Raw genomic sequence first — 26,373 nt, 5'->3', positions numbered from 1 at the left:
GGAAAACCAAATATAATTCTACACAGTGATCTCCAAATTGGTTATTGTTATTCAGGAAAAATAAAGATCTCTTAACTATTCTGGATGGTTCTCCAAAAATGTCAGCTGAAGGTTTACGCTGGATTATTCCAAGTGGCTTTAGAAAATACTCATTTTGATGAAATGTGTATGCTTTTTTTTAACAAATACGTCCATCTTGTTCCTTTAAAGTAAATCAGTCAAAGAAAGTTAAGATACTTAAATATCCAAAATTAACAGAAAATATCAAGTAAAATGAGAAGCTCTATTGTCTTTTTTTGTTGTTTGTTTGTTTGTTTGTTTTGTTTTATATTAACTTGCTATTTCTTTCCATCAGTCATTTCTAGTGGCACTTAATCAAGAGGCAACACTTGAATTGTTGGAAATCACAGCATAAATAAGAGATAGAGATTATTTTTCTTAGCAGCTTGAGTTACGGTAGTGTCATTTAATTCCTATGCTACTTTGTTTTTTCCACTGGGTGTCTCCACACTGCATAGGAAGGACACGCAGTGTTTCTTTTCAAAGCAAGTACATGAAAGCAGCAGAGGGAATGTGTGAATACTAAAAAGCATGTTTTGAAATACAGTTCAACAGTAAATTATGGAAAATGGGCATATCTAAATGAACCCTATCTTCCAGATATGAAGCCTTGAGTGGCAGCTGACTTTTCTTCCATTCACCAAAGAACGGAGAGATGCAATGCTGAGAAGTTATTCTTTCTATGTTGATCTAACTTTGAGGAAATCTTCTTCCAGTGTAGTATCAAAGTGAAAATGGGTGTCCAATGGAAAGAGAAATTCCAAAATCCTGCTGTCTTCCTTTGTGGTTTTTTGTTTTGTTTTGTTTTGTTTTGTTTTTTAACTCTGATCCAGACCTTTCTTTTGAATTAGACATTTGCTAGCACTTTCTAAATTTGTTTCACCTTTGGCTACAGACAGTCATTCCTATTTCATACTGTAATGACAATGACTGATAGCTTTGAAATTAACTGACCACCACATAGTCCCTGGAGCCCATTTCTCCTGGGTGTGGGTTCTCAGCCACACTCTTAACTGCAGTCATGGTGGCCATATCCGCATCGCTCTTTGGTGTCCTCCAGAGCACCATGACAGAGAGACTCTTCTGTGCTGATTTTTTTTCTCTCAACATCTACGCCGTCAGGGCTTCCGGCATTCTTATGCCAGCTACAGAGATGTGCAAAAGCACCTGCCAGGTTATCCGTCCACTTTTGCTTTTCGTTTGGGATTACAAAAAGTTGTGATTGGTTTCATCACATCTCCAGAAAGCAGCAAAGTGCGTCTGCATGGTAGACAGGATACACATTGTAATCCAGTTTCTGTTTGGGGTGATCAATGATTCTGACAATCAGAAGAGGTACCATTTCATCATAGCTGCCAAACACTGTGCAGTTCTTACAGACCTTTGAGGTAGGTTTGATTCCAGCATCAGCCATACCATATGGATTACTGTTGATATAATGCATTTCACAGTTAGTGAAATACTTCACACCTGGGAGTCTCTCCAACCATGTGACTAAGGGGGAGAAGCTGTATCCTGGAAGACCTCTTAATGCAATGTCAATCCTAAGTGCATCTTGAGAACCTCACCTGTGTATGACTTGTGGGCAAAAGAGCCCATGCAAGACACCAGTATGGCTAAGAAACTTATCACAAACATCTCCAAGGGAAGTAAAGCTTTCATGTCTTGATGTCTTCATGTTAATACTGGATGCTTTTTTGGGATTTCTTTTTAGCTTGAACTATACTTGACTTAGAGCTCATTAAAGAGCTGACTGGATGAAAATCTATGGCATATGATACAGTAAAACACCGTTTTTGTGGTAATCTAAGAATCCATATTCAGTCCTTGACAATGCAGATTCCTGACAGTTTCTGCGCTTTCACTCCTGCTTGCTATAAATTTACAATGGAAAAATCTAAGTGTTTCCTAGGCAGCTGCTGCGATGAACAGAATGAGCCAACGTGCGTCATAGGTGAGTGCGTAGAATGGGATCTACTGTTCCATACTCTTATTACCTCATAGTAATATTAATGGTAAATTGCTGTGATAGTGATATTGTACATCCTGACAGGTCAACCACGTGAGAGCAGTATAAAGAAAACAAACAAACAAAAACCCCCAAACAAACGTAAAATCATTGAGATTAAAAAAAAAATAATCATTAAATCTAGGGTTTTTTCCTTAATGTAAAGTGAAACATTTCTGAACTGCCTCTGTAGATCTTTCCATTTTGTTTTATACGTTTAACTAGCTGTTAAGCATCTCATAGATGTAGGGGCACAGCTGGGTAGCACCGTTGGTTTTACGTCTGAGGGAAGTCTGTCGTAGGACTGGTAAACTAGTAAACCCTTGAATGGATATTGAACATTTTGAACTTGTAAGGCTGAGCAAAGAAATCTTTCAGTTCAGCAGGAACCATTAGCTTCTTCATTCATAGTTTTTCTCTGGAATTTCATGTTTAAAAAAAAAAAATCTACAATGGAATGGATGTTATTTCTAAATTCTAACATGAACCCACATAGGAAGAACACCAGATTGCTGATATAGGCATTTCCTCACCCCTCATTGACTGATTTTCATCAGTTTCTTTTCTAATGAGAAGACAAGCTACTGCCTATTAACTTCCCTTCAGGGTCTGCCATCTTTTTCCCTCTCTATTGCAAGTACAAACCTAACGTATAGAGGTATTGCTGCAGTTCAATGGAAGTTGCAACAGAGTTAGTGTTAAGAAATGTGGAACTCTCTCTTTTACAGGTGTACATCATGTGTTTTTAATTATATATTTTTGCAAGGATAGTAAAATACAGCTTATAAATCACCTGCTCAGTTCAAAGTCACTTTCCTATTGATTTGGTTACCTTCTTGCTGCTTTTGCCATGCAGGCCAGAAAGCAGTGTTGTTTCCTTTTGTAAACTTTATCGATTAGGAGAGAGAGAGTACATGGAAGAAAATATGCTTGTTTATATCAAAACCATATGTTTCAGCAATGTTCATACCAAAACAATTACTCTTCTGTTTCATGAATATTCCTGTAAGAAAAAGCAGTTTTCAACTAAGCGTGGTTATTCATTTTCCCCAGGAGACCGTGGAATACATTCTTTAAAAATATATAGACAGATGCAACTGGTGGCACTCTTGTGTACTGTTGGGAAGCCTTTAATGATTGGTTCCTGAGACATTCTTTTCTCTACGTGCTATGGATTGGCATGTGTGAAAATAATTATTAGTTTCAGTACAATCTGTACCAGTGCCCTTTTTAACAGAAAGTTCAGGCTGCAGCGTCTAATTGCTAGGTAGATGGATTTATACCGAGTTGTGGTCTACAGGGCATAACGTTTAGTGGATACACCGTGCCTATTTCTACACAGTTCTGCAGCTGCATGCTTCCAACTTTATTTTTACAGATGATGGACGCTGTCATTTGTGGTCTCCCAGAATGAATCGATAAGGAAACAAAATCTTGCCATTAGTACCATCATTCGCTTACAGTTTCTGGCCCTTGTATTCAACTACACTGAAATTAATTGAAGCATGTTTTTTTGCAAACGCTCTTCTGCCCATATTCAGTTGGGTCTCCCATGAGACACATTGAATGCAGAAACTGTCAGTTGTAACCTACCTTCTGATATTAGTTATACTTAAGAGTTTTAATATGGCTGTTTTTATTAAACTTAGTGTATGATTTTGTTATCTCACCAACAGTGTGTTATGGCATTTCATATGCTCAGTATTTTCTAAAACTGTGGAAATATATCTGAAGAACATTTTTTATTCCCATTTTGCAGATAGGAGAGCTGAAGCATAAAAACAGAAAGTCAGAGTCCACAAAAAGGCTGTTGTATAGCTAGAAATAACCTGAAGTCTGGACTCTTATGCTCCTACTTGAGTATTCATAACTGATCCGTATCATCTCCTATTTAAAATACAAGGGAATCAAGATTTTATTTTCCCCTGCATTTGTTTAAATAGAAAATGTTCCTGCTAATAGAGAACCCTGTGCTAAATACAAATGAGTCTAAGTTACTGAATCCACAATATGAAGATTGAGTTCTTCCCTTGCTTGGAATAAATTGCAGATTTTTTTGTGCCATGAAGTTACAAGGAGAAAGATGTATTATTTTTACTCAGTGCTGATTTTGCTCTTGGCATCGTGTAAAATCTCAAATTCCCATTCCCTTTGCTGTGAAGCTTAGAGCACAGAGGAGAGAGAGACTGTAAGAAAGAAACTTTTTGATTGCATGGTGATTCATCATAGTATGACTACAAGTGCTTTTCTTGTGTTTCCCATGTATTATTAAATAGTAAATACAAATAATTGTCCTTTTTTTTTTTTTTTTTTTAATTGGATGGAATGTATTTTCCTGATACTCAGCAAATTAAACTGTATCAATGAAACTAATTCAGCTGCAGAAAACAATACCTGGATTCAGACAAAGAAATGCTCTTTTTTCTTTATTTTCTGTATGTCCCCGTCACTTTATTCTGAGTACTACTCAGAGTACTAGAATGGACGAAGAAAAATTTCATTTTAGTGTGTCCATGTCTAAGTGGTCTATTTTGGGAAATTATCATAAGAATGAAACATGGGTTTGAATTCCACAGTCCTGATGCTATAAAACTTCTCGAATTAGTCCACTTCTGATATTCTCTGCTTTTGACTTTGCCTCTTCTAACCATAAGTACATGACCAAAAATGAATGTGTATTATGCATAGAAAAATGTCACCAACATGCAGTGTGTTAAAGAAATTAGTTTTAGTTTTAATAAATACACCCAATCATTTTTAATATAAATCAGGCCATAATTTGATGCAAAGAAAGTATAAAATAAGAGGTGAGGAAAGATCCTTCAGTTGTGAAATTGGTACAGGACTAAGTATGTCTAGTAAAGTATAGTTCTAGCATTTCAAAGGACTGGTGGTCCACAGGAATGTATTGGTATTAAGACGTGTATCACAACATGAAACATTGCTGTGCAACATGTGTTAAAAATATGCTTCAAAGAAAATCTCTCCAGTTTGATTTAATTACATTCATAATAGACATTCACACAGCTTCCTGACTGTAACTATTAGCCAACACAGAGCCCAAGCACATTCCTACTAAAGCCAAGGAGAGTTGTGCCACGTATATGCACATGCATAGGAAATACGTAAGGCAACCAGCTATACTCTGCGGTGCAAATAGCTTTGCTTCAGCTCCAAACATGACCTTACCAATAAGGCTTTGCATTTAAATATATATATACACACACGTGCATACACATAGGTGGATATAAACATATATATTCATAAAAAAGAATTCTGCATAAAATAGTTCTTGCTTATATTTCACTATTAATTAATGTGAAATGCTTGTGTTACTATTTAAACATCTGCTTCCTCGAGCCTTTTTAGCATACTTCCAAATTTTTATAATGTTCTTTTAAGGTTCTTGAGGTTACAGGTGGCTGTGGTGTTAGATTTTGAATCTTCAATTTCTGAAAGCACTATGAAGTCAGCTGCCAGTTTTTATTTTTATTTATATAAAAATATAAATATATAATATTAATATAATATAATTCAATTAATATAATTTTTATATCTTTTTAATTTATATTTATTTTTATTTCATTGTTTCCATTTACTCTTTCCTTAATATTTCAGCTTTCTCAGCTTGTAGCTCAAACTTCTGAGAAAGGTTGGTTTGCAACTCCAGCAAGTTCTTCAGCAGCTGCTGCTGGTTAGTCAGCATTTCATAGATGGTTGTCACTGTATAGTATGGCAGTAAAAATGCTGTACTGAATAATGTCATATATATTTAATGAATGTAGAACTTTTGCAGGTAACATAAACCTTAAAATGCTTCCTAAAATAAAGAGCTTTCTAAATATCTTTTCATCTGTTATAACTACAAAAGATATATATAATATTTTCTGAGGTTTCTTTCAGAAATTGCTGTAGTCAACAGCCATAACCATGTTTTCCAGTTCTGCTTTGCTGGGTGTGGGAGCTGCTCTGTGTTGAGGTGAGAATGCTTTCATTTGCAGCTCTTATCATGGGGAAGGGTTTTATTTTAAGAGAAGGTTATGTGTGTGGCGCTTTTGCAATGAGCCGTGAAAGTAACTCTAAAATCTCTCTAATAGAATGTTCCCCAGCTTGAGGATCAGAACTGACACCACCTTGGCCCTAGTCCTCAGCTGCACGGCAGGCTCTTTGCACCATGCCGACAGTGCAGGGCGACTCCAGAGCCAGTTTAATTGGCCATGGAGGGATGTGCTCAACATAAGGATTCTCCCTGGAGGCTGTGCAGTGTGTGGTAGGGCCGCCTTTATAGAACTGGCAAGCTGGCTAGTGCAGAAGCCTTTGGGAACACTGGCAGCCAGTGTAAATCCAATTAGACTTCGGACAGCTATGATTTATGTGAAAAGCCTAGACCAATGAATGTGCAGCCAGCCCGCTGCTCAGTCAGTGCTTGTGGAGAAGTATTTACAGTGTACTCCTGTGGTACACAGATTGCTTCACATTTTTATTGTATATGCAATCTGTACTATGTTAAATGCATGATAGTTTCCATTCAAATTCTAGGAAAAATAATGTACTCGATGTATTTCTGTTTTTTTGCAGCATAATTATCATTGTGATAGAAATGTCCCAGTCTGTGAATTTAACTTCAACACTATTCATGCCTAGGTTTCTATCCAACCCAGAGTAGAGAGCTCCTCATTCCACTGGAAAGGGTTAATAGGAGATGAAGAACAGTGGATGTGCAGTTAAGATATTTGCATGAAATTGTTAGGGGAGTTGTGGGAAGCATTTTGATTTTGTAGTTTTTCATGAATTATTCATTTTTTTAAATAACATCACAAATTTGAAGGGAGCTAAAACGTACCAGGCTTTACAGTGTATCACAGCTTTTGCAATCACAATGGAAAACGCGCCCTTTCCGATTCTTATGTTTTCTTCAGCCATTTCTTCACTGAGAAAGAGACTAAAGGGAAAAGATATTCAAGCTTTTCTCTTTTCCTTCTCCTCCTCCCACCTAGAAAATTATGGCACTGGGTCAGGTGGGTAATTCAGAATAAAAAGAAGAGCTTTTGTCTACATTCTTGTATCTAGTTTTCAGAGCTCTTTTTATATTTCAGAATTATTTTCTCTGATAGTTCTGAGTGTATATTTTACAGACTGCTCACACTGCATTTATTGATGATTCAATACCATTTGTTCTTCTCTGAGAAGGTAGTGATGATTTTTTTCCCCCTGCTTTGCTTTCTTTCCTTTTTTTTTTTTTTTCCCCCCTAAGGCTCAGATCCTGGCAATAATTGACTCATTCCTCCACTAAATTTGTAAAAATATTCATTAACGTAAGGGAACTATAGTTTAGAATCCCTTTATGAGTCTTTATATTAGAAGTGTACAAAACCAATAGGGCTACATACGCGTGGAAAAGGCTATGTGCATGTTTTTTACATGTCCTAGATTTTGAATAGATGGAGTATCAGAACTGAATGGATTATTAGCTTCCCCACTACTGTGTCAAAATGGTGCCAATGGAATTGTTGGAGTGGCAATAGGATACAGAGCTTGCCACTAATTCAACTGCTTTTACTTTGGCCTGAGTTGGACACTGGTTCACTGGACTGTCACGTAATAATGAGTTGGTGGTATTGATCCACACTGTGGCAAGGAGATCAAATCCGTTGGATTACCAAACCCTCTTCAGAAGAGGCAAATTACATGTTTGTTTTAGCAGAAAGACCAAGGACTAAATAGGCAGAGAGAGAGAGTTACCCTGGGATAGGGACATCCAGACAACGGCTGAGGTATATTGGCAGGTCAGTGTTAAAGCCTCTATAGCTGTTTCCTTATGTTGGACCTATCCTCTCAAACATAACTTTAAATCTCTATTGCTACCCAAAAAGTACTTCTAGTAGCATTTAAATTATGTTTATATTTTAAAAAACATATTTATTGTTGAGAAAAAGAAAATTGTTATATATTGCGTATTTATCGAAAAAAAGCCATAACCTAGCTGGAATGTTTGCTGATCGTCAAGTGGTCAGCATTTTACATTCCTTCTCACATCAAGATGTGAAATACTCTTCCAACAAGAGATGCAGAGGCAGACATGAGGTGGAGATACAGGTCATATTTAAGAAAGCAAGTCCATAAAGAGGGGACTAAGAATAGCCTATTTTATTTGCATAACATGCTATCTAAAGTTTCAGAGCAAAGTGATATTGATCTTTGCTTTTTTTATAAAGACCCCTATCAAAAACTTTGTTTCAGAACTCTGTGTTTCAACTACGTGTTTGTTTGTGACTATATTTTGCAATTTTACAATTTGAATGACACAGCATGAAAGATTATTTCTGTAGTTGCATTCATGGCACTACATCCCTTTGGTGTTTTTGCTGTTGCTGTAGCTTTTTAAAGCAGTCTTTCCCATATGTTTTGTCATTTGTGTATGAAAACATAACATATTACTGGAAATTTTGATAATATGTGTTAAACCACATATTTTGTTGATTTCTGTGTATTGAATATACAGCATATTTTGCCATTTTATTTTTTTACTTCAGCCAAAACCAGCTATGTAGAGGTTTCTATCATGCATTTACCACGTGCCTTCTTTGATGGTCCAACTTAGAAAAAATGTTTATCTCCTGGATATAAAATAAATGACGGGAGCAATGGTGCTTAGCATTATGAGAGGATGACAACCAGTCTCCAGTTAGAGTGTACCATTCAAACAGCTTGGCTAACATTTTTCCTCTAATCTCAAATGCTAATTGTGACTTTAAATTGGAGCAAATAGTCCAGCAAAACAATGTAACGTCACCTGAAAAATATGCCGCTGCAACATTTCACAGTGGGGGATGCAGCTATGCATGGCACGTGAAATTAAAGGTATGTCACACAGCGGCGTATCAGCTGTGGCATTTCAGCCACGCGGTAGCATTGCAGACTGCAGGTGACGTGCCACAGATGAAAAGCCAGCATATGACGAGCTCTTCGTTTAACTGAGTAAGCCAGATGCTAGGAAATTCTGCAGTCTCCACTCAAGTTTTGTATTACTAGTTTCAATGCCATTGTGCTCTCTCAAATGTGGTGTTTTGAAACACCATGTAGGCAGAACAATGATTATCTATATTTTAGGTATGCATCTGGAATAAAAAAATGAAAATGACCCTCTCCCCCACTATCCTGCCCCTACATCTGTAAATCGCTTAAATCTAACCGTTTATTTCAGGACCCTACATTTGCCAACGGATATCAGAAATCCACATGATGTCCCAAGTGCCAGATTTTGTGTTTGGATCTCTGAGTTAGACGAATAATGTGTAAAATTTAAGTTAAAAGTTATTTGTGTGGTGCAGAAAAGCCGTAGGCAAAACTTAGCTGATATTTATTTTAATGTTGAACTGCTGACAGATGCCAACCTGTTGTTCTTTAGCAGAAGTGGAGTTGATGATTGTGTTACACACAGGTCTGTGCTATCAAGGCTTAAAGATAAATCTAGAACTCTGCTGGGAAGATATTGCCTTAACTGTAAAAGATCTTTATTAAAAGTAGCACCGATTCCTGTCGTGTTGGTTTTGTTTGGTTTTGTTTTGTTTTTTTTTTTTTTCAATTTCTTCTGGGTTTCTATGTGCCATTTGAAGCATTGCCTTGCTTGAGTACTTCACTGTGGAGACAGTTTAATGATAAAATTGTTTTTCGGTTCTCTGAAAATGTGGGAGGCTGGGGAAAGGAGAAGTCATTTAGTCCTGTTAAAAGTGTGTTTTCAATGAATATGTACCTTTTTGTACAAAAGCTTACCTCATCTAGTACGAGACTAAGGCTTTCCTCTTCCTTTATTACTAATAAAGCCAGGGGAATGTTGAGGCAGGCTTCATAAATACAAATGGATTATGTCATACAGTAGATGCAGGTCCTTTCGAGTGTCCTTTGGTCAGCACCTCCTAATAATGCGAAGGACGTAGTTTATAGTTCTGGTTTTCAGGTTTTAATAGAACTTCTGTCACTATATAGTTTAACAAAGTTAAATTAGAGGAGTCCACAAAATGATAAGTTTTAGAATGGACACTACATGTAGAAATGTATGTATATAACCCCTTAAAACCCAAACTGGCTATATATTCATAAAACCAAACCAAGCTGGTTTTGAATAGTCTTGTGCTCCCCCCACCCCCCCACCTTTGGCTTGCTCACTATGTGGGAAGAATGAGATGAACAAGCTACGCTTCCATGTAGCTGATTTGTAAAGGCCTTTGTTTAAGTGTAATGACTTATGCCCGTGACTGTTTGCAAGAATGTCCAAACTTCCTATGAATGAGATAATCTTTACAGGATGTTAAAAGTATATAATGGGTTTTGTAAGTGTTTTATATTTCGGAAGCAATTTTCCCAACATGGCGTGTGAAACTAACAGCTTGTTAGTTTAAAATTCGGTAAGGAACTCGGTATGTGCTGTGTGTAGTGTTTTGGGAGTTTTGTTTTGTTGTGGTTTTTGGGTTTGTTTTTTTTTTGAAGCTACAGTAAACAAAAAAGATCTGAAACAGATTGAAATGGGGAGGAGCATCCAAATGACAATAAATCAAAGCTTTTGCAAAATACTGTTTTCTTTTTCCAAATGGATTCTCTGCATACATCCTCTAAGCAGAAAAAGGAAAAAATGTATGGAGTAAGTACAGCAGAAAAGGTGAACAGAGGTGGAGGTAAGGGGCAGATTATTTGATAAAGAAGTTAAGTAGCACGTAGGAAAGGCGCAGAAGAATCTCGGGCCAAAAGATCAATGATGGATCCAGGGCTTAAAAAACCAACCCTGGTTCTGTAGAGTGGGAAGTCGGATAGGAACAATGTAGGTAGTTTAGTTAAAAACAAGGCTTTGAGCGTGCCTTTTATGCTGGGCCAGATGATGATATGGGCTTAACTTGACAGAAAACATTGAAGTGAAGTTTAGCTGTTGATACTTGATCTTCAGAACTGCCGTCACTCTGGGTGTTGATAAATTTCCCTTGATATTGACAGTTTGGGTTCTCTGCACACTAGGAATTGTGCTGTGGAAGGGTTGAGCTACGGATCTCTTCCATGCTCAATGGTGGGGATTTTGTTTGGGGAACCAGTCTAGTGCGTGTGTCTTAATCTGCCCAGTATACACCAGCAGGAAAGACTTCCATGAAAACAGGCCACAGCTACCTTCTTTAAAATAAACAAACCAGCCTATAGCACAGGTGGGCACTTGGCAGCTTGGAGCAGTGAAGTTTAATTGGTTTAAAAAGCGAATTCATATCCTGGAGACCTGAATGCCCTTTCTCAAAAGGTCTGTCTGGTACAATTTTCTTTTCTTTTCTTTTCTTTTCTCCCCCCGCTGGGTGGGGAGTGGTCAGGGACTAGGCTGTGCTGCCTCCCTGAGGGACTGCATGCTGCAGGTTCTCTTCGTGTATTACTAGCTCTACCGTGCAGTAGGATGGGTGCTTTCTTGAAGATGTATGTGCATAGATGTGATTGCACTGTTTCTTTGTTTAACAGGATCATCCTACCTGCATATATATTGTATAGCGTTTCCTTTTTCTAATCCACTCCCAGAACAGGTGTGAAAACATCTACTACAAAGCATGCATTTTCTTTCCGAGTCTTCAGTCTCCAAAGAATTGGAAATAAAAGATGGGTAACGTGAGGAAAGAACAAGTTGTCTTTCTAGGCAAGTCCAGAGTGGCTATACTAATATCTCTGTCACCATTACAGAACAAGCATAGTGATGGGGCACAAAATAAAAGCTGAAATCAGTGAAAAGAATCAGATAACTTTTTTTAGTGTGCTGTTTTGCTTGGATTGGTACCTTGTAATGGCAAGTTTTTCAGAAGTAAACATCTTTTCAGTCGGTGGGGTCAAAGCCTTGCAAGTTTTAACTAATATTTCCTTTTTATTGATACTGTGAACTCCTGCTTAAGCAATAATACATTTACTCTGTATTGATCTGGCACCGTTACTCTTTCTAGCATCCTGGTTCATGTATTTAACATTTAACTGGTAGGTTATTCTGTGTTTTCTACAGTCTCATTCTAGAATAATTCCCTCCTGAATAGACTCAGCTGTCAGAGCTAGAAAGTACAGTGTATTTCCCACTGATAAGTAACAGGCTTTTCTCAATCTGAAGGTTTACCAGCCTGCTCCTTAGGGACTGACACATTTGATTTGCCTCCTGCAGTCATATAACTATTACTAGTATTGCTGTTTGCCACTGTACAAGTTTAATTAATGCAAAGTCACCAAGTTTTTTTAAAGTGGCCGAAGGCTTCAGCTAAGAAGAAACATGTTAAATATGCTCTGCTAATGCCACTGCTGATGCTGAGAGTAGATATCTGCCTGCAAGTTTGTTTTATGCAGTTTTTAAATGCAATCCTGTATCCATTCAATGAATAACTTTTCACATGCTTTGTCCTAGTGTTTAGATCTGTAATAACGAATTAGTTCCAGCTCTTATTCCAGTGTGCAGTAATTTCATTTTAGCCTTAGTCCAATTCTTAAAGTGTAATTCTAGTTGTTAAAAATAAACCAAAAAAACCCCAACAAAAGCCAATTCAGTCCTTGTTCTCACTGTTGTGTACGAGTTCCATGCATTGTTAAACAGCAGGAATTACAGATTTTATAAAACTGTAAGGAATTGTTTATTGTATCTTACTGTCTCATAAAAACGTATTTTGTGTGTCTGTACACATGAAAACTTGTATGTAAACTCTTGGACGTGTATGTGACACTGCAGTTAAACTCAGTTTCATTTTTGTGACCTAACATTTCGCTTTCTCTCTCTGTGGCAGAGGACTTGTGTATGTGTAACATGTCCCTGCTGATCGGGATCACAGGGTTAATAAAAAATTGTAATGTTTTTACTGGGAGTACTCTCAACTTTACCGCCTGATGGCAGGTATGCCTGCCATAACACTGTAAGACATAAGGCAGTTGCACCTTTTTTTCCCCCCCCCGTTTTTTAGGATGTATTTCACAGTGGATTGTTTTTGTTTTAAACCTTGTGTTTGATTTCTCTGCTTGCACAGTTCACTGTGATGTGAACAACCGAAATACTTATGTCCTAGAATTACATTGTATCAACCTGCAGAGAAACAGTAACTGAGTGGGTCTCAAGCAGGCTGTACAGAATGAGGGGAACACTTAATTTACTTTAAAAGTCTGCTTTCCACATTAGCCTCCACTGAAGGCATAGTTTGGGGGAGGGGAAGGGAGAATAGTGATGGACTGGAATGTGTCAGGCATGAGCCTGAACTGCTGAAAGAGAACTAATACCATTTTAGGGGGAAAAAAACCCCAACCCTGAGCTATCAACACCATTAGTTTACTCCTACAGTAGCATCTCCTCATGCTTGAGAGACCTGCACCCCTCAGGGGTGAGAATTCTGTTTGTCTTTCACATCTGTCTGTCTCAGCCAGGACCTTGTCCTTCACCTTTATAGTTAAGGACATAGTAGGGACAGCAAACTCTGAGATGGAGAAAGAAAATTTAAAAAGTGACAGCACTAAGACAAGAAATTATTTAAAAAAAATCAAAGTGAATAAAAGTAGGCATAGAAAAAACAATTTAAGGGACAGTGAACTAAAACAGATGTAGAAAGAAGCTCTCAAAAGCAAGGGCACTAAGAAAAGACAAATTATTTAAAGAGTGAAATAAAGACAGCAAACAGGCTAAAAGTAGAAAAATCTAAAAAGCAAGGGAGGTAAGGGACAGTGAATTAAAACGGATGTAGAAAGAAAATTTTAAAAGCGAGGGCACTAAGGAAAGACAAAAAGAATAATTAAAGACAAATGATAGCGAATGAGATAAAAGTAGAAAATTTTAAAAGCCAAAAGATTAGAAGAGGAAAGCACTAAAAAATAGTGACAGTGAACTACAATTGAAATATAAATAGAAATTTTAAAAAGTGATGGCACTAAGGAAAGACAAGAAATCATTAAAAAAAATAAAGACAGTGAACAGGATAAAAGTCAGCATAGAAAGAAAACTTTAAAAGCAATGAGCATTAGGGAAATAAAGGAAAAAATTATGAAATAGGGACAGCAAACTAAAAGAGAGATGTAGAAAGAAAATTTTAAAAGCAAGGGCACTAAGGAAAAACAAGAAAGAATAATTAAAAACTAAGGACAACAAAGATAAAAGTGGAAATTTTAAAAGCCAAAGGATTAAGAGAGGAAAGCACTACAAAATAGCAGCAGTGAACTAAAACGCAGACATAGAAATTTTAAAAAGTGACAGCACTACGGCAAGGCAAGAAATCATTAAAAATTAAACTAAATAAATTGAGACACAGAAAGAAAGTTTTTGCAGCAACTGGGTACAGGACAGAGAGGGAGGAATTGAAAAACAGGGGCAGGGAAGCAGATAAAGGGAGACAAATTTTAAAAACCTACAGGCTACAAGAAACACAGGAAAGAATTAAAAAATAGGAACAGGGATGAGAATAGAAGGAAACATTGAAAGAAAATTTTAAAAGTGAGAAGGTATATGGAAGAAAGGGAAGAATTAAAATTTAGGGAAAGGGAGCCAGATAAAAGGAATTATTGAAAGATAAATTAAATAGCAATGCGGTACAAGAAATATAGGGAAGAATTTTTTAAAAAAATAAATAAAAAAAAATCAAGAAAGGGAGCCGGATAGAGGGATACCTAGAAGTAATTTTAAAAAGCAACTGAGTACAAGAGACATAGACAAGAATTAAAACAGAGGGACAGGGAGATGGATAGAGGACAACATAGAAAGAAAATTTAAACAGTGATCAGGTACAAGAAACATGGGAATATTAAAAAAACAGGGGCAGGGAGATGGATATAAGGAACCACAGAAAAAGTTTAAAAAGTGATGGGGTACAGGACAGAGGGGAGAATTAAAAAGTAGGGACAGGGCACTGGAGAGAGAGAAACTTAGAAAGAAATTAAAATGCAGCAGGGTACAGAAAACACAGGGAAGCGTTAAAAAAAATAGGGAGAGGGAGCTGCAGAGAGGGAAACGTAGGAAAAAAAAAATAGGTGAAGTGATAAAGAGCAGAGTTGGCAGAAGAGTAACAAGTTTCTGGGAGCCGGACAGGTAGGTGGGCCGGCAGAGAGGGAGACAGAGGCAGGGAGGCATGCAGAGATCTGGGGAAGGGCGGCAGAGATGGACTGGGACACGCGAGAGAACGCGCGGCTCACCACAGCTCCTGGCACCAGCAGGAGACCTTCACCACCCCAAGGCTTTTGTTGCTGCCTTGGCGGCAGCTGCCTCAACGCGCCTCCACCGCGAGGCTTCCCAGCGGCTCACACGTGCAGCCAATGGAGGCAGCGAGGTCCCAGCCCCGCGTGCTGGTGGTGTGCTCTGCCAAGGGCGGCTCGGAGGGATCCTTCCTCGCTGCAGGCACTGGCCATTCCTTGCTGTGGAGGCAGCTGCCTGCGAGACCCCCTTGGATTCCTGCTGAACAGATGGATAGAGAGAGAAATTGAATGAGACGAATAAGGGAGGGAGACAAAAAGACAGGGAACAAGCCAGAGGGATTGGGGTGGGGGGGGGGAGAGACCCATCAGGACAAAGAGAGGGAGAAAGAAAAAACAGCGCTTGGGCTGCAGGATGAGAAAAAAGGAATGGGGGCATCGCCCGACCCCCACAGTGCATCAGTCACCTCCTGCCCTGGGCTCCCTCACAGCCGCTCGCTCGGCGCAAAGGGAGCGCAAACGCAGCCGGGAGGGCAAAGGAGACCGCAAGTGTGTGTTCAGTCACGCACAGAACAAGTCCCGGGAGCGAGTCTGCTCCATAACTCGGGGCCCTGACGTTCCCCCTGCCCCTGGGACACCTCGGCAGTCATTCCCAGAGCCACGCTCATCAGTGTGGTGGGGAACAGACGGTCGGTCAGCTGGCTCCTGGAGCGAGGGGCTGCTGGGCAGAGGTGGAGGCCACCAAAACTGAGGAGCAGGGCACAGGACACTAGAAGAGGAAAGCGGCAGCTGGCTGGACAGGGGGATGTGGTGAGAAAACATGAGGCAGGGAACAGGACAGTGAGAGAAGGACGGGGACAAGGGAGCCCGATGGGGGGGAAAGAAGCAGCAGGGGGAGAGGAAGAGAGGCAGCAGAAAGAGGGAGAGGGAGCAGGACAGCGACCAACAAAGAAGGATGGGGAGCAGGATGGAGATGCAGGAAAAACCTGGGATGGGCAGCACGACGGAGAGGGGGGAAAGAAGAATAGGGGCAGGAAGCCAGACCGAGAGATGGAGAAAGGTTAAAAAGTGACAAGAACAGGGCAGAAAGGGAGGAGTGAAACAACAGAGACAGGGAGCAAGGACAGTGAATGATGGAGGGAAGGGGCAGGGGGGGAAACAACACAAAACAAACCACATAGCTACCCGTTACAGGGCAGAGAGGGAAGAATTAAGAAATAGGGATGGGGAGCCAGAAAAAAAGAGCTGGAGAGCAAGAGGAGTAGCCATGCATACAGAAAGAAGGGGGGGGGAGGAAATTCTAAAATAGGGTCATCAGGGAGCCAGAGACAGTGAGATGGAGAAAGGACAAAAGTGACAGGCAAGAGGGCAGACAGGGAGGAATTAATGAATAGGGACAGAGAGCTGGCCAGGGAGAGACAGAGAAAGGCAGAAGATCGGATGGGCAACAGGGCAGAGAGGGAGGAACTAAAAAACCAGGGATGGGGAGCCGGACAGAGAGAGAGGCAGAAATAAAATGGGGGGAAGCGATGGGCCACAGGGCAGAGAGGGAGGAGTTGATAAACAGGGACAGAGGACTAGACAGAACACGATCTAGAATGGAAAAAAATAGCAGCGGGCTACAGGGAAGAGGGAGGAATTAAAGAACAGGGACTGGTAGCCGGACAGAGACATGGAGGAACTAAAAGAAATAACAACAATGGGCTACAAGATGGACAGGGAGGAAATAAAAAATAGTGGCAGGGAGCCAGACAGAGAGATGGAGAAAGACAAACAAATAGTGTGGGGTTATGGGACAGAGAATGTGGAATTAAAACATGGAGAGAGGGAGCTGGACACAGAGAGACTGAGGGAAAAATCCAGACAGGCTACAGGGGGAAGAGGGAGGAATTAGAAACTGGGGACAGGGAGCCAGGCAGAGAGAGATGGAGATCACAGGCAATACCAGTGGGTGCAGAAAGAAGAGGGAGGAATTCATAAATAGGGACAGGGAACTGGAGAGAGGGGGATGGAGAAAGGCAAAAATAGTGGCAGGGTAGAGGGCAGAGAGGAAGAATTAAAAAGTGGGGGCAGTGAGACGGACATAGATGGAGAAAAGAAAAAAGTGACGGGCTACACAGCAGAGGGAGGAATTAAAAAACATGGACGGGAAGCAAGAAAGAGTGAGATGGAGAAAGGCAGCAGGGGATTAAAAGTGAGGGACCAGGAGCTGGGAAAGGAGAGGTGGAGAAAGAAACAGAATCCCAACATGCTACAGGGCCGAGAAGGAAGAAACTGAACAACAGAGACAAGGAGCCGGACAAAGAGAGCCAGACCAAGAAAAAATACCGATGGGCCACAGAACAGAGAGGGAGGAATGAAAAAATAGGGAGCCAGAGCCAGGCAGAGAGCGATGGAGAAAGAAAAAAGCCAGGGGCAACAGGGCAGAGAGAGGGAGGAAGGAAAAAACAGGGATCCAGAGCCAAACAGAGGGAGAGAGAGTGAAAGAAAATTATAGTGACAGGCGACAGAGAGGAGAGGGAGGAACGAAAAGATAGGGATGAGGACCCAGAGGCAGTGTGACACATGCAGGAAGTATAGCAACAACTAGAGGGCAGAGAGGGAGGAATTAAAACACAGGGACAGGGAGCCAGAGGTGGGGGGGAAGATGGATAAAGAGGGGGGAAAAAAAGAAAGATGGGGTACAGGGAAGAGAAGAATGAATTAAAAAATTGGGATCCAAAGCCAGACAGAGAGATGGAGAAAAAAGAAATTGAAAAATAGGGAGCAGGAGCCAGCCAGAGAGAGACAGAGAAAGGAAAAAACATGATGGGCCCCAAGACAGAGAGGGACGAATTTCAGAAAGGAAGGGACGGGGAGCCATACAGAGAGAGACGGAGAAAGGGAAGATAGTGACAGGCTGCAGGGCAGCAAGGGAAGAATTAAAAAGTAGGGACAGGGAGCCGGACAGAGAGCAATGGAGAAAGCGGGGGGCAGGGAACAACTCCAAGAGGCTACAGGGCAGAGAGGCAGCAATTAAAGACTCGGGACAGGGAATGGAAAAATAGCAATGGGCCTCAGGGCAGAGAGGGAGGAATTACAGAATGGGGACAGGGAGCTGGACAGAGAAAGATGAGGAAAGACAAATAATAGCATTGTGCTAGAGGGCCGAGAGGGAGAAACTGAAAAATAGGGACCAAGAGCTGGGAAAAGGAGAGACAGAGAAAGAACAAATTGCAATAGGCCACAGGACAGAGAGGGAGGCATTAAAAAAAATCAGGACTGGGAGCAATCTACACAGAGACATTGGGGAACGAAAATTTAAAGTGATGTGTACAGGGCAGAGAGGGAGGAATTAAAAAAAAATACGTAAAGACAGGGATAGGGAGCCAGACAGAGAGACACAGAGAAAGCAAAACCAGCAATGGGTTACAAGACAGATAGGGAGGAATTAAAAAATCCTGGCAGGGAGCTGGACAGGGAGAGACAGCAAAAGAAATTAAATCGCAACGTGACACAGGGCCAAGAAGGACAAAATTGAAAAACAGGGCCTGGGAACTGGAAAGAGAGAGAGAAAGAAAAGATAGTGCTGGGCTCTAGGGCAGAGAGGGAGCAATGAAAAAACAGGGGTGGGGAGCCAGAGAGAAAGACTGAGAAATAAAGGGGGGGAAAGCAACAGGCCACAGGGTACACAGGGAGGAAGTACAAAAGAGGGGCTGGGTGCTGGACGGAGAGAGGCAGAGAAAGAGAACTTCAGAAGTGATGGGCTACAGGCCAGAGAGGGAGGAAATTTTAAAAATCAAGATCTTGAGCTGGCCCGAGAGAGACAGAGAAAATAAAAATGGTGATGGGTAATAGGGCAGAGAGGGAGGAATTAAAAAACAGGGACAAGGAGCTGGACAGAGACTGAGAAGGGGGAAAGTCCTGACAGGCTTCCACAGAGAGAGAGGGAGGAATTAAAAATTAGAGACAGGGAGTTGGGCAGAGAGAGATGGAGAAAGAAAAAACCTGCAGTGGGCTACTGGGCAGAGAAGGAGAGTTTAAAAATGGGGACAGCAAGATGGAGAGAGAGGGAGGGAGAAAGGAAAGAAGCAATGGGCGACACAACAGAGAGGGAGAAGGAGGGACAGGGAGCCAGAAAAACCGAGACAGGAAAAGAAAAATATAGCAACGGGCTAGAGGGCAGAGAGGGAAGACTTAGAAAAACAGGGACAGGGAACAAGACCGAGTGAAATGGAGAAAGGAAAAAGTAGCGACAGGAAAGAGAGGGAGGAATTCAAGATAAGAGGCAGGGAGCAGGATAAAGAGAGATGGACCGAGTGAAATGGAGAAAGGAAAAAGTAGCGACAGGACAGAGAGGGAGGAATTCAAGATAAGAGGCAGGGAGCAGGATAAAGAGAGATGGAGAAAGAAATAGACTCGCAACCTGCTACAGAGCCAAGAAGGAAGACCTTGAACAATAGGGACAGAGAGCCAGACAGAGCTAGAGACAGCAAAAATACCGAAGGGCTACAGAACAAAGAGGGAGGAATGCAAAAATAGTGGCCAGGAGCTGGACAAAGGGAGACAGAGAAGGAAAAAATAGCCATGGGCTACAGGGCAGAGAGAGGGAGGACCTAAAAGATGGGAACAGGGAGCCACTCAGAGCAAGATGGAGAAAGGAAGTACAGAGGAGAAAAAAAAAAGATTGCAGCAGCGTGGGAAAGAGAGGGGGCCAGGGGAGGGGAAGGGAGGGCCCGGGACGCACAAGAGGGGCAACAGGGCCCTGAGGGCCCCGGACTCACCGCAGCTCTCGCTGTCAGTGCTGCCGGGAGAATTTGACAGGTCAGATGCTTCTTTCTCCTTCTCTCCTCCCCTCCTCTTCTGTAACTCCAGTTGCTTGGCTGTGCTCCACCTAAGAGAATACATGGGAATCTTGCAGATCTTACGAGACGAGGCTTCCTAGACACGTAGCCTCGCTCGTTTGCGCACCACACACAGGAGCAGGACAGAGGGAAAGAGAGAGAAACTGATGAGTGGGGAGCCAGACAGATGGATTGAGAGAGAAATTGAATGAAAGGAATAAGAAAGGAGAGAGAGAGAGAGAAAAAGATAGGGAACACGCCAGAGGGATGGTGGCAGGGGAGAGAGAGAGAGGCAGATCAGGACAAAGAGAGGGAGAAAGAAAAAACAGTGCTTGGGCTGCAGGATGAGAAAAAAGGGAGCAGGACAGAGGGGAATAATGGGACAGCAAGCTGGGCAGGGGAACACAGCCAGAAACAACGGGAGAACCAGTGCTATGGAGATGTACAGACAAACAGTTAGGGGAAGGATGGAGCACAGAGAGAAGAGAAAAGGGACAGGGAGCAGGGCAGAGATGGAGAAAGAAACAGTAGAGACAAAGAGGAGGAGAGTGACAGGACCAAGGCAGAGAGATGGAGAAAGAACAAAAAAAAACCAGTGATGGGACATAGCAGGCCAGAGGGACAAGGAAAGACAGGAGGGAGGACAGAGCGATATAGAAAACAGGTGAGGGACAGGGAGCCAGAAAGCGGGATGCTGCGAAAGAGAGAGGGGCAGGGAGCAGGATGCTGAGACAGAGAGCCAACAAGAGCAACAGAGAAAATGACAGAGAGGTGGGCCACGAGAGAAAACAGGGACAGAGAGGTGAACCAATAAATAATAGGGACAGGGAGCAGGACAGAGGAAGAGAGACAGAGAGAGAGGGACAGGTGACACAACAGATAATTGAAGAAAGAAAAGAAAGGGAACAGCATAGAGGGTCACAGAGAAGAAGAGAGGGATGGCAGAAAGAAAAAAATAAGACGAGGGAGAAGGACTGAGGAGCAGAGAGAAAAACATACAGGGAAAAGAACAGAGATGGAGAAAACAAAGAAAGACTGGAGGCAGAACAAAGGGAAAGACTGACAAGGACAGGGAGCAGGACAAAGGGATGGAGGAGGAATAAATAGTGATGGGCAGCAGGATAGAGGAAAAGAGAGAAAAAGAGGAAGAAGAGCAAGAGAAGGAGAATGACAGAAGGATGTAGAGAGAAAGACCAGGACACATAAAAGGAGGGGCTGGGGGACACACACATCAGAAGGGCAGAAAGAAAAAGAGAGGGATGGGGAGCAAGACAGTGTGATAGAGAGAGAGGGAAGGAGGGGGTGGGATGCAAGGATACAGAAAAGTAGAGGTACAGGGAAGAGGAAAGAATGAGAGAGAAAGAGGAGAATGGGGAGCAGGAGAGAGAGATGGAAAACAAAAAAATTGTGATGGGCAGAAGAACAGAAATACAGAGAATCAAGAGAAAAAATTGAAGAGGGAGAAGGATGGGTAACACACAGCAGGACTGTGTGTTACCAGGACACTGGGGGAGTGAGAGGGCGGAAACACAGAGCAGGACAGAGGGATGAAGAGGAAAAAAAATAGAGACAGGAAGAAAAGCAGAGTAACCAAGAGAGAAAAAAACCAGAAAGGGAACAGGACAGAGATGGGCAGCAGGACACAGAGATGGAGAAAGTAAAAACAGGGACAAGGACAGAGGGCTATAGAGGCAAAGAGAGGGCTGGGGACCAGGACAGTGGGATATAAACAGAGAGGAGCAGGACACAAGACTGCAGAGAGAAAGGTCCAGGGAAGCATAAAGAATGACAGAGAAAAAGAGGGGGGTGGGGAGCAGATCAGAGAGCTAGAGAAAAAAAATACTGCTGGGGAGCAGGACAGGAGGATAGAGATGAAAGATGAATGGGAAGCAGGGCAGTGGGATGCAGACAGCAAAAATAATGATAGGCAACAGGACAGAGAGATTGACAGAGAAGGGATGGGAAGCAGGACAGAGGAAGGAAAGGAAAAAGTACTGATGAGCAACAGGACACAAGGATGCAGAGAAAAAGAAGGAGGGAAAAGGAAGGAGAGAGAGAGAGAGAGAGAGAGAGAGAGAGAGAGAGAGAGAGAGAAAGATGGGGACAGAGCATGGGACATGGAGAGACAAAAAGCAGGACAAGGAACAGGACAGAGGAACTGGGAGCCAGGGGGAGCCAGATGCAGGTTAAGACAAAGAGGAGGAGAAGGAAAGAAAAGGGTGATGGGCTGCTGGACAGAGATGGAGGAAGAAAAAGTAGGGCCAGAGTAGGGAAGAGAGAAAGGAAAAAAGGGACAGCTGCCTGGACAGGGGGATATAATTAGAAACAATGAGACAGGCAGTGGGACAGCGGAATAAAGGCAGAATAACCAGGGAGAGGAAGCAGGACAGAGGAACAGTGAGATGAAAAAAGGGCCAGGGAGCAGGACTCGGAGATGGAGAAAGAAGCATTAGGGGCAGAAGTATAGAGAGAGGAAAATACAGGTTGGAGGAAGGACAGAGGGACAGAGAGAGAAAGAAAGTGACAGAACCAGGACAGAGTGGGAGAAAGAAAAACCAGTGACAAGCAGCAGGCCAGAGGCAGGGGGGCAGGGGAAGGAAGGACAGGAGGAAGGGGAGAGGGATAGAGAAAACAAGTGAGGGACAGGGAGCAAGAAAATGGGATACAGAGAAAAAGAGAGGGATGGGGAATAGGACACCGGGGTAGAGAGCAAGCAAGAGCAACAGGGAGAAGAAAAATGGGGCAGGGAACAGCACAAAGGGTCAGAGTGAGTAACAGATGAACGGGAAGGAGGACAGGGACAGGGAGACACAGAATTTAAAAACCAGCAACCGTGAGCAAGACAAAGGGATAGAAAGAGAAGGAAGGAAAGAGAGATAGGAAGGCAGGCCCATGGAGTGGCACATATAGGCATAGAGAGGAAAAGACCGCCAGGGAAGAGGCCAGAGCAATTGTGGGGGAAAAAGAGATGGGTGCAGATCAGGACAAAGAGATGGAAAAGGAAAAAGGAGCACTGGGTGCAGGACAGAGATGGAGAATGAAAAAAAAGAGGGAGAGGGAGCAGGACAGAAGAACAGAGAGAAGCGGAGAGGTACAAGAGAGGAAAAAAAATAATCACAGCAGCATGGGAAAGAGAGGGGGCCAGGGGCGGGGCAGGGAGGGACCAGGACACAGAAGACAGGCAACAGGGCCCTGAGGGCCTGGGACTCACTGCAGCTCTTGCTCTCGGCACTGCCAGGAGAATTTGACAGGTCAGACACTTCTTTCTCCTTCTCTCCTCCCCTCCTCTTCTGTAACTCCGGTTGCTTGGCTGTGCTCCACCTAAGAGAATACGTGGGTGTCTCACAGCTCGTACAAGACGAGGCTTCCTAGACATGTAGCCTCGCTTGCTCATGCACTACATGCCTGTACCACGCTCTGGGTTACGCGTACAGACCCTGTGGTGCACGTTGGAGATATGGCCTGCTGCAGACTCCAAAGAGGGCTCCTTCCTCACCCGGAGAGGCAGGCTGTCTCTTGCCTGCAGCGGGAGGCAGCTGTCGGCCGGACTGCCTTCGACTTCTTGTTCTCCTCTTTCTCTGGCCTCTCCAGCTTCGGCCGCGGCAGCTCCTGCCCACAGCCAGTAAGGGCTCCGCCTGTCCCTTTTCGCCCCCACGCCGCGAGGGGAGCGAGGCCTGGCACAGACAACCCACGCGAGCCTGAGGCGGGCGCAGTCAACGGCATCCCCAGGGGAGGAACGGACAACCACGGCCTCAGCGCGGCCTCTGGGAGAGGGCAAGAAGCAGCAGCGACCCTTGTTGCCGCAGATTGCCCCTGGCTGAAGCCAGGGGCTTCTGGAGACGCCGCTCTTTCCCCGCGCTGCAGCTCACGGCACCCGCGTTAGGGGAGAATCCGGCCCCTTCGAGGCCCAGCTTGAGGCCTTCAGGGCAGGGCTCGGGGGTGCCTTGGGGCTACGGGACAGGCTGCAGGGGAGGTGCCGGAGCTGGGGGCAGCTGCGTGGGGCGAGCGGGGCCGGGGGAGGCTCAGGGGGAGCCCTGAGGAGGCGCCCGGCGTCTGTGCCCGGGGGATGTCCGCCTCCTTCCCTTCTGCCAGCTCTCAGGCAACTCCCCGGGGCTGCCCGAACCCCGCTCGCCTCCAGCGGCCCCGGAGCCGGCCGCAGCGGGCGGGCTGAAGCTTCCCGTCCCGCCACCGCGGGGCGGCCGGCGGGCACGAGACACCCCCGCCGCCCCGGAGGGGCTCGCCCGCCTCACCGGCGGTCCTGGCCCTCGCCGCCCCCTGCAGCCGCGTCCGGCACAGCGCCCTGCTGCCGCGGCAGCAGACGCGGCGGTGCTGCGCACCCGGGCGGTGCCGGGGCTGCAGCACCGCGCTGCGGCCACGAGGCGGCGGCAGCAGCGCGCGGCGCTCCCCAGGGGCGGCACGGAGCTGCAGAACCGCGCTTCGCGCGCCGAGCGCCGCCGACAGCGGGACACCGGGCGGCAGCGGCCCTTCCGCACCGGGCGGCAGCGGCGAGCGCGGCGGCACCGCCTCGAAGGCGCCGCAGCACCGCGTTGCCGTTACCGGCGGACGGCAGCGCGGAGCACGGGGCGTCTCCGCGCATGCGCGGCGCCCAGCTGCAGTACCGCCTGCTGGTCGCCGGGCGGCAGCAAAACAGCACTCCGCTCCTCCGCCGTAGTTGTACGAGAAACAAGCCACAGGGGCTTCTTCAGCCCGTGAAACACCCAGATTTTTCTACCTGTGATCACTGCCTGAAGGCTGTCACAGTCACAGCTTGATCATCTCTCTCTCTGTCATTTACTTTGCTTGATTACTGCAGTTACTATTATTGAAAGCACCTAGCTTTTTATAAAGGGCACGTACTGACTTTTTAAAAGCTTCTAGTGACTCCACAGAATTGCCTTTACTTTTGGTAGGTTGCCAGCTGCTTCAAAGCAAGCTGCAAGAAACACTTTACCTTCAAGGCAGAACCTTCTGCTCCCCCAGGACTTAAAGACAAAACTGTGGTTCACTATTTTCTAATAAAACGTAAGTGGTAAAACACTTTCTCTAAGGGAACTAACTCCTATATCCCATTCACTGCAGGTTTCTTAATGTCATGTTGTCGTCTCCTCGAAATGCTTTTACATAAAAGACAGACACCAAAATGAGGTATTACTGGATTTAATCTTTGTTACGCACACTGCCCTGGTGCCATGGAGGACCTGCTTTAAAGCATCAGTTACACACAATTTTTGCACTTGATCTCAAGTACGCCTGTGCATAAAAAGCTATGAAATGTGCCATTAGGTAACAAACCTAGACAAGCTCTTATTCACATCAGTCCTTTGGCTCTTGGTACTTCCACTGGATGTAGTCAAAGATGTCTTTTTCACATCCTACTAACTAGGGCCTCCCCAGAAACTGTTGCAAGCATAGTACAGGTGGGATTTAAAAGGTAGAAATTCTGTACAACTGCCAAATGCATTGCAAGATTAAGACAAACTGGATTTGCACAGAAACCGCAGATCTTTTCATACAGTCACAAAGGTGTTTAGGTATCAATTCATATTAGCACCAAAGGAAATAAGACACCTAATTACCTTATTATACAAGCTATATGCTTGTTCAGTTTTAAAACAAGAAAAATAGCCAGTCCTGTCCTGTCCTGTTCTCCTGTCCAAGAAAAGACATGACTGAAAGACATAGATGATCTTGTTAAAAGAATGGGAAAACATACCTGTGCTGTGCATGGCACTCAGACACAATCTTTAGACAAAAAAAAAAAACAAACCCACTCCAAATTAGATTGGATGGCCCAAAGAGATATCTTCTTTGTGTCACAGTACTGCCTGTACATAAGCAGGCTGCCTCTCCCTGCTAAAATGACATCTAATACCAGCAAGGAAACAGCAAAAAATTTAGGAAACTACAGCATTTACCAGAAGCATTTCCAATACATTTAGGAAACAATTTAAGGAGAAGATCACGCAGAGCATATGACCAGAAATAACACTCTGCACAAGGCTTGAACTGACCAGCCTAGGGGATGGATCACGTACCCATTGATTGTGAAGCCCATTTCCAAAACATGAGTTCTCATGTCTTTACTGAATATATCACTGCCTATGAAATACAGTGCACCACAGTAATCCTGAGCTTGGGGCATAAGCTTGGCATAAGAGTGGATCATAGACTCATACAATGGTTTGGCTTGGAAGGGACCTTCAAAGATCATCTAATTCCAATCCCCCTGCTATGGCAGGGACATCTTTCACTAGACCAGGTTGCTCAAAGCCCCATCCAACCTGGCCTTGGACACCTCCAGCGATGGGGCATCCACAACTTCTCTGGGAA

General features: G+C 43.6%; 1 protein-coding gene across 6 annotated transcripts in view; it reads right to left on the bottom strand.

Annotated features, from left to right (window-relative positions):
- LOC148050117 (uncharacterized) overlaps window positions 1-23,766 on the bottom strand; it is a 39,961-nt gene extending 16,195 nt beyond the window's left edge. The window contains exons 1-6 of one of the 6 annotated variants that reach the window (XR_015701559.1): window positions 23,540-23,766; window positions 23,255-23,364; window positions 19,984-20,093; window positions 15,224-15,482; window positions 9,842-9,984; window positions 5,668-9,763 (exon numbers count right to left, since the gene is read on the bottom strand). Coding sequence is in view for 2 of the 6 variants with exons in the window: in XM_087744981.1 (XP_087601107.1) it covers window positions 15,252-15,482; window positions 19,984-20,093; window positions 23,255-23,364; window positions 23,540-23,766 (678 nt within the window). In the remaining 4 variants the exon portion in view is untranslated. Of the gene's footprint in view, window positions 1-5,667; window positions 9,764-9,841; window positions 9,985-13,977; window positions 15,483-19,983; window positions 20,094-23,254; window positions 23,365-23,479 lie in introns of those variants that run through there. The other 5 variants (XR_015701560.1, XR_015701561.1, XR_015701562.1 and 2 more) reach the window with 5 other exon arrangements.
- Between the last annotated feature and the right edge of the window lie 2,607 nt (window positions 23,767-26,373).

This window comes from Nipponia nippon, unplaced genomic scaffold (assembly GCF_047370975.1).
Source record: "Nipponia nippon isolate SJK-2023a ecotype South Korea unplaced genomic scaffold, ASM4737097v1 scaffold_9, whole genome shotgun sequence".
Lineage (NCBI taxonomy): Eukaryota > Metazoa > Chordata > Aves > Pelecaniformes > Threskiornithidae > Nipponia > Nipponia nippon.
The sequence above is the reverse complement of the archived record's forward strand: the minus strand, read 5'-3'. Positions and strand labels throughout refer to the sequence as shown.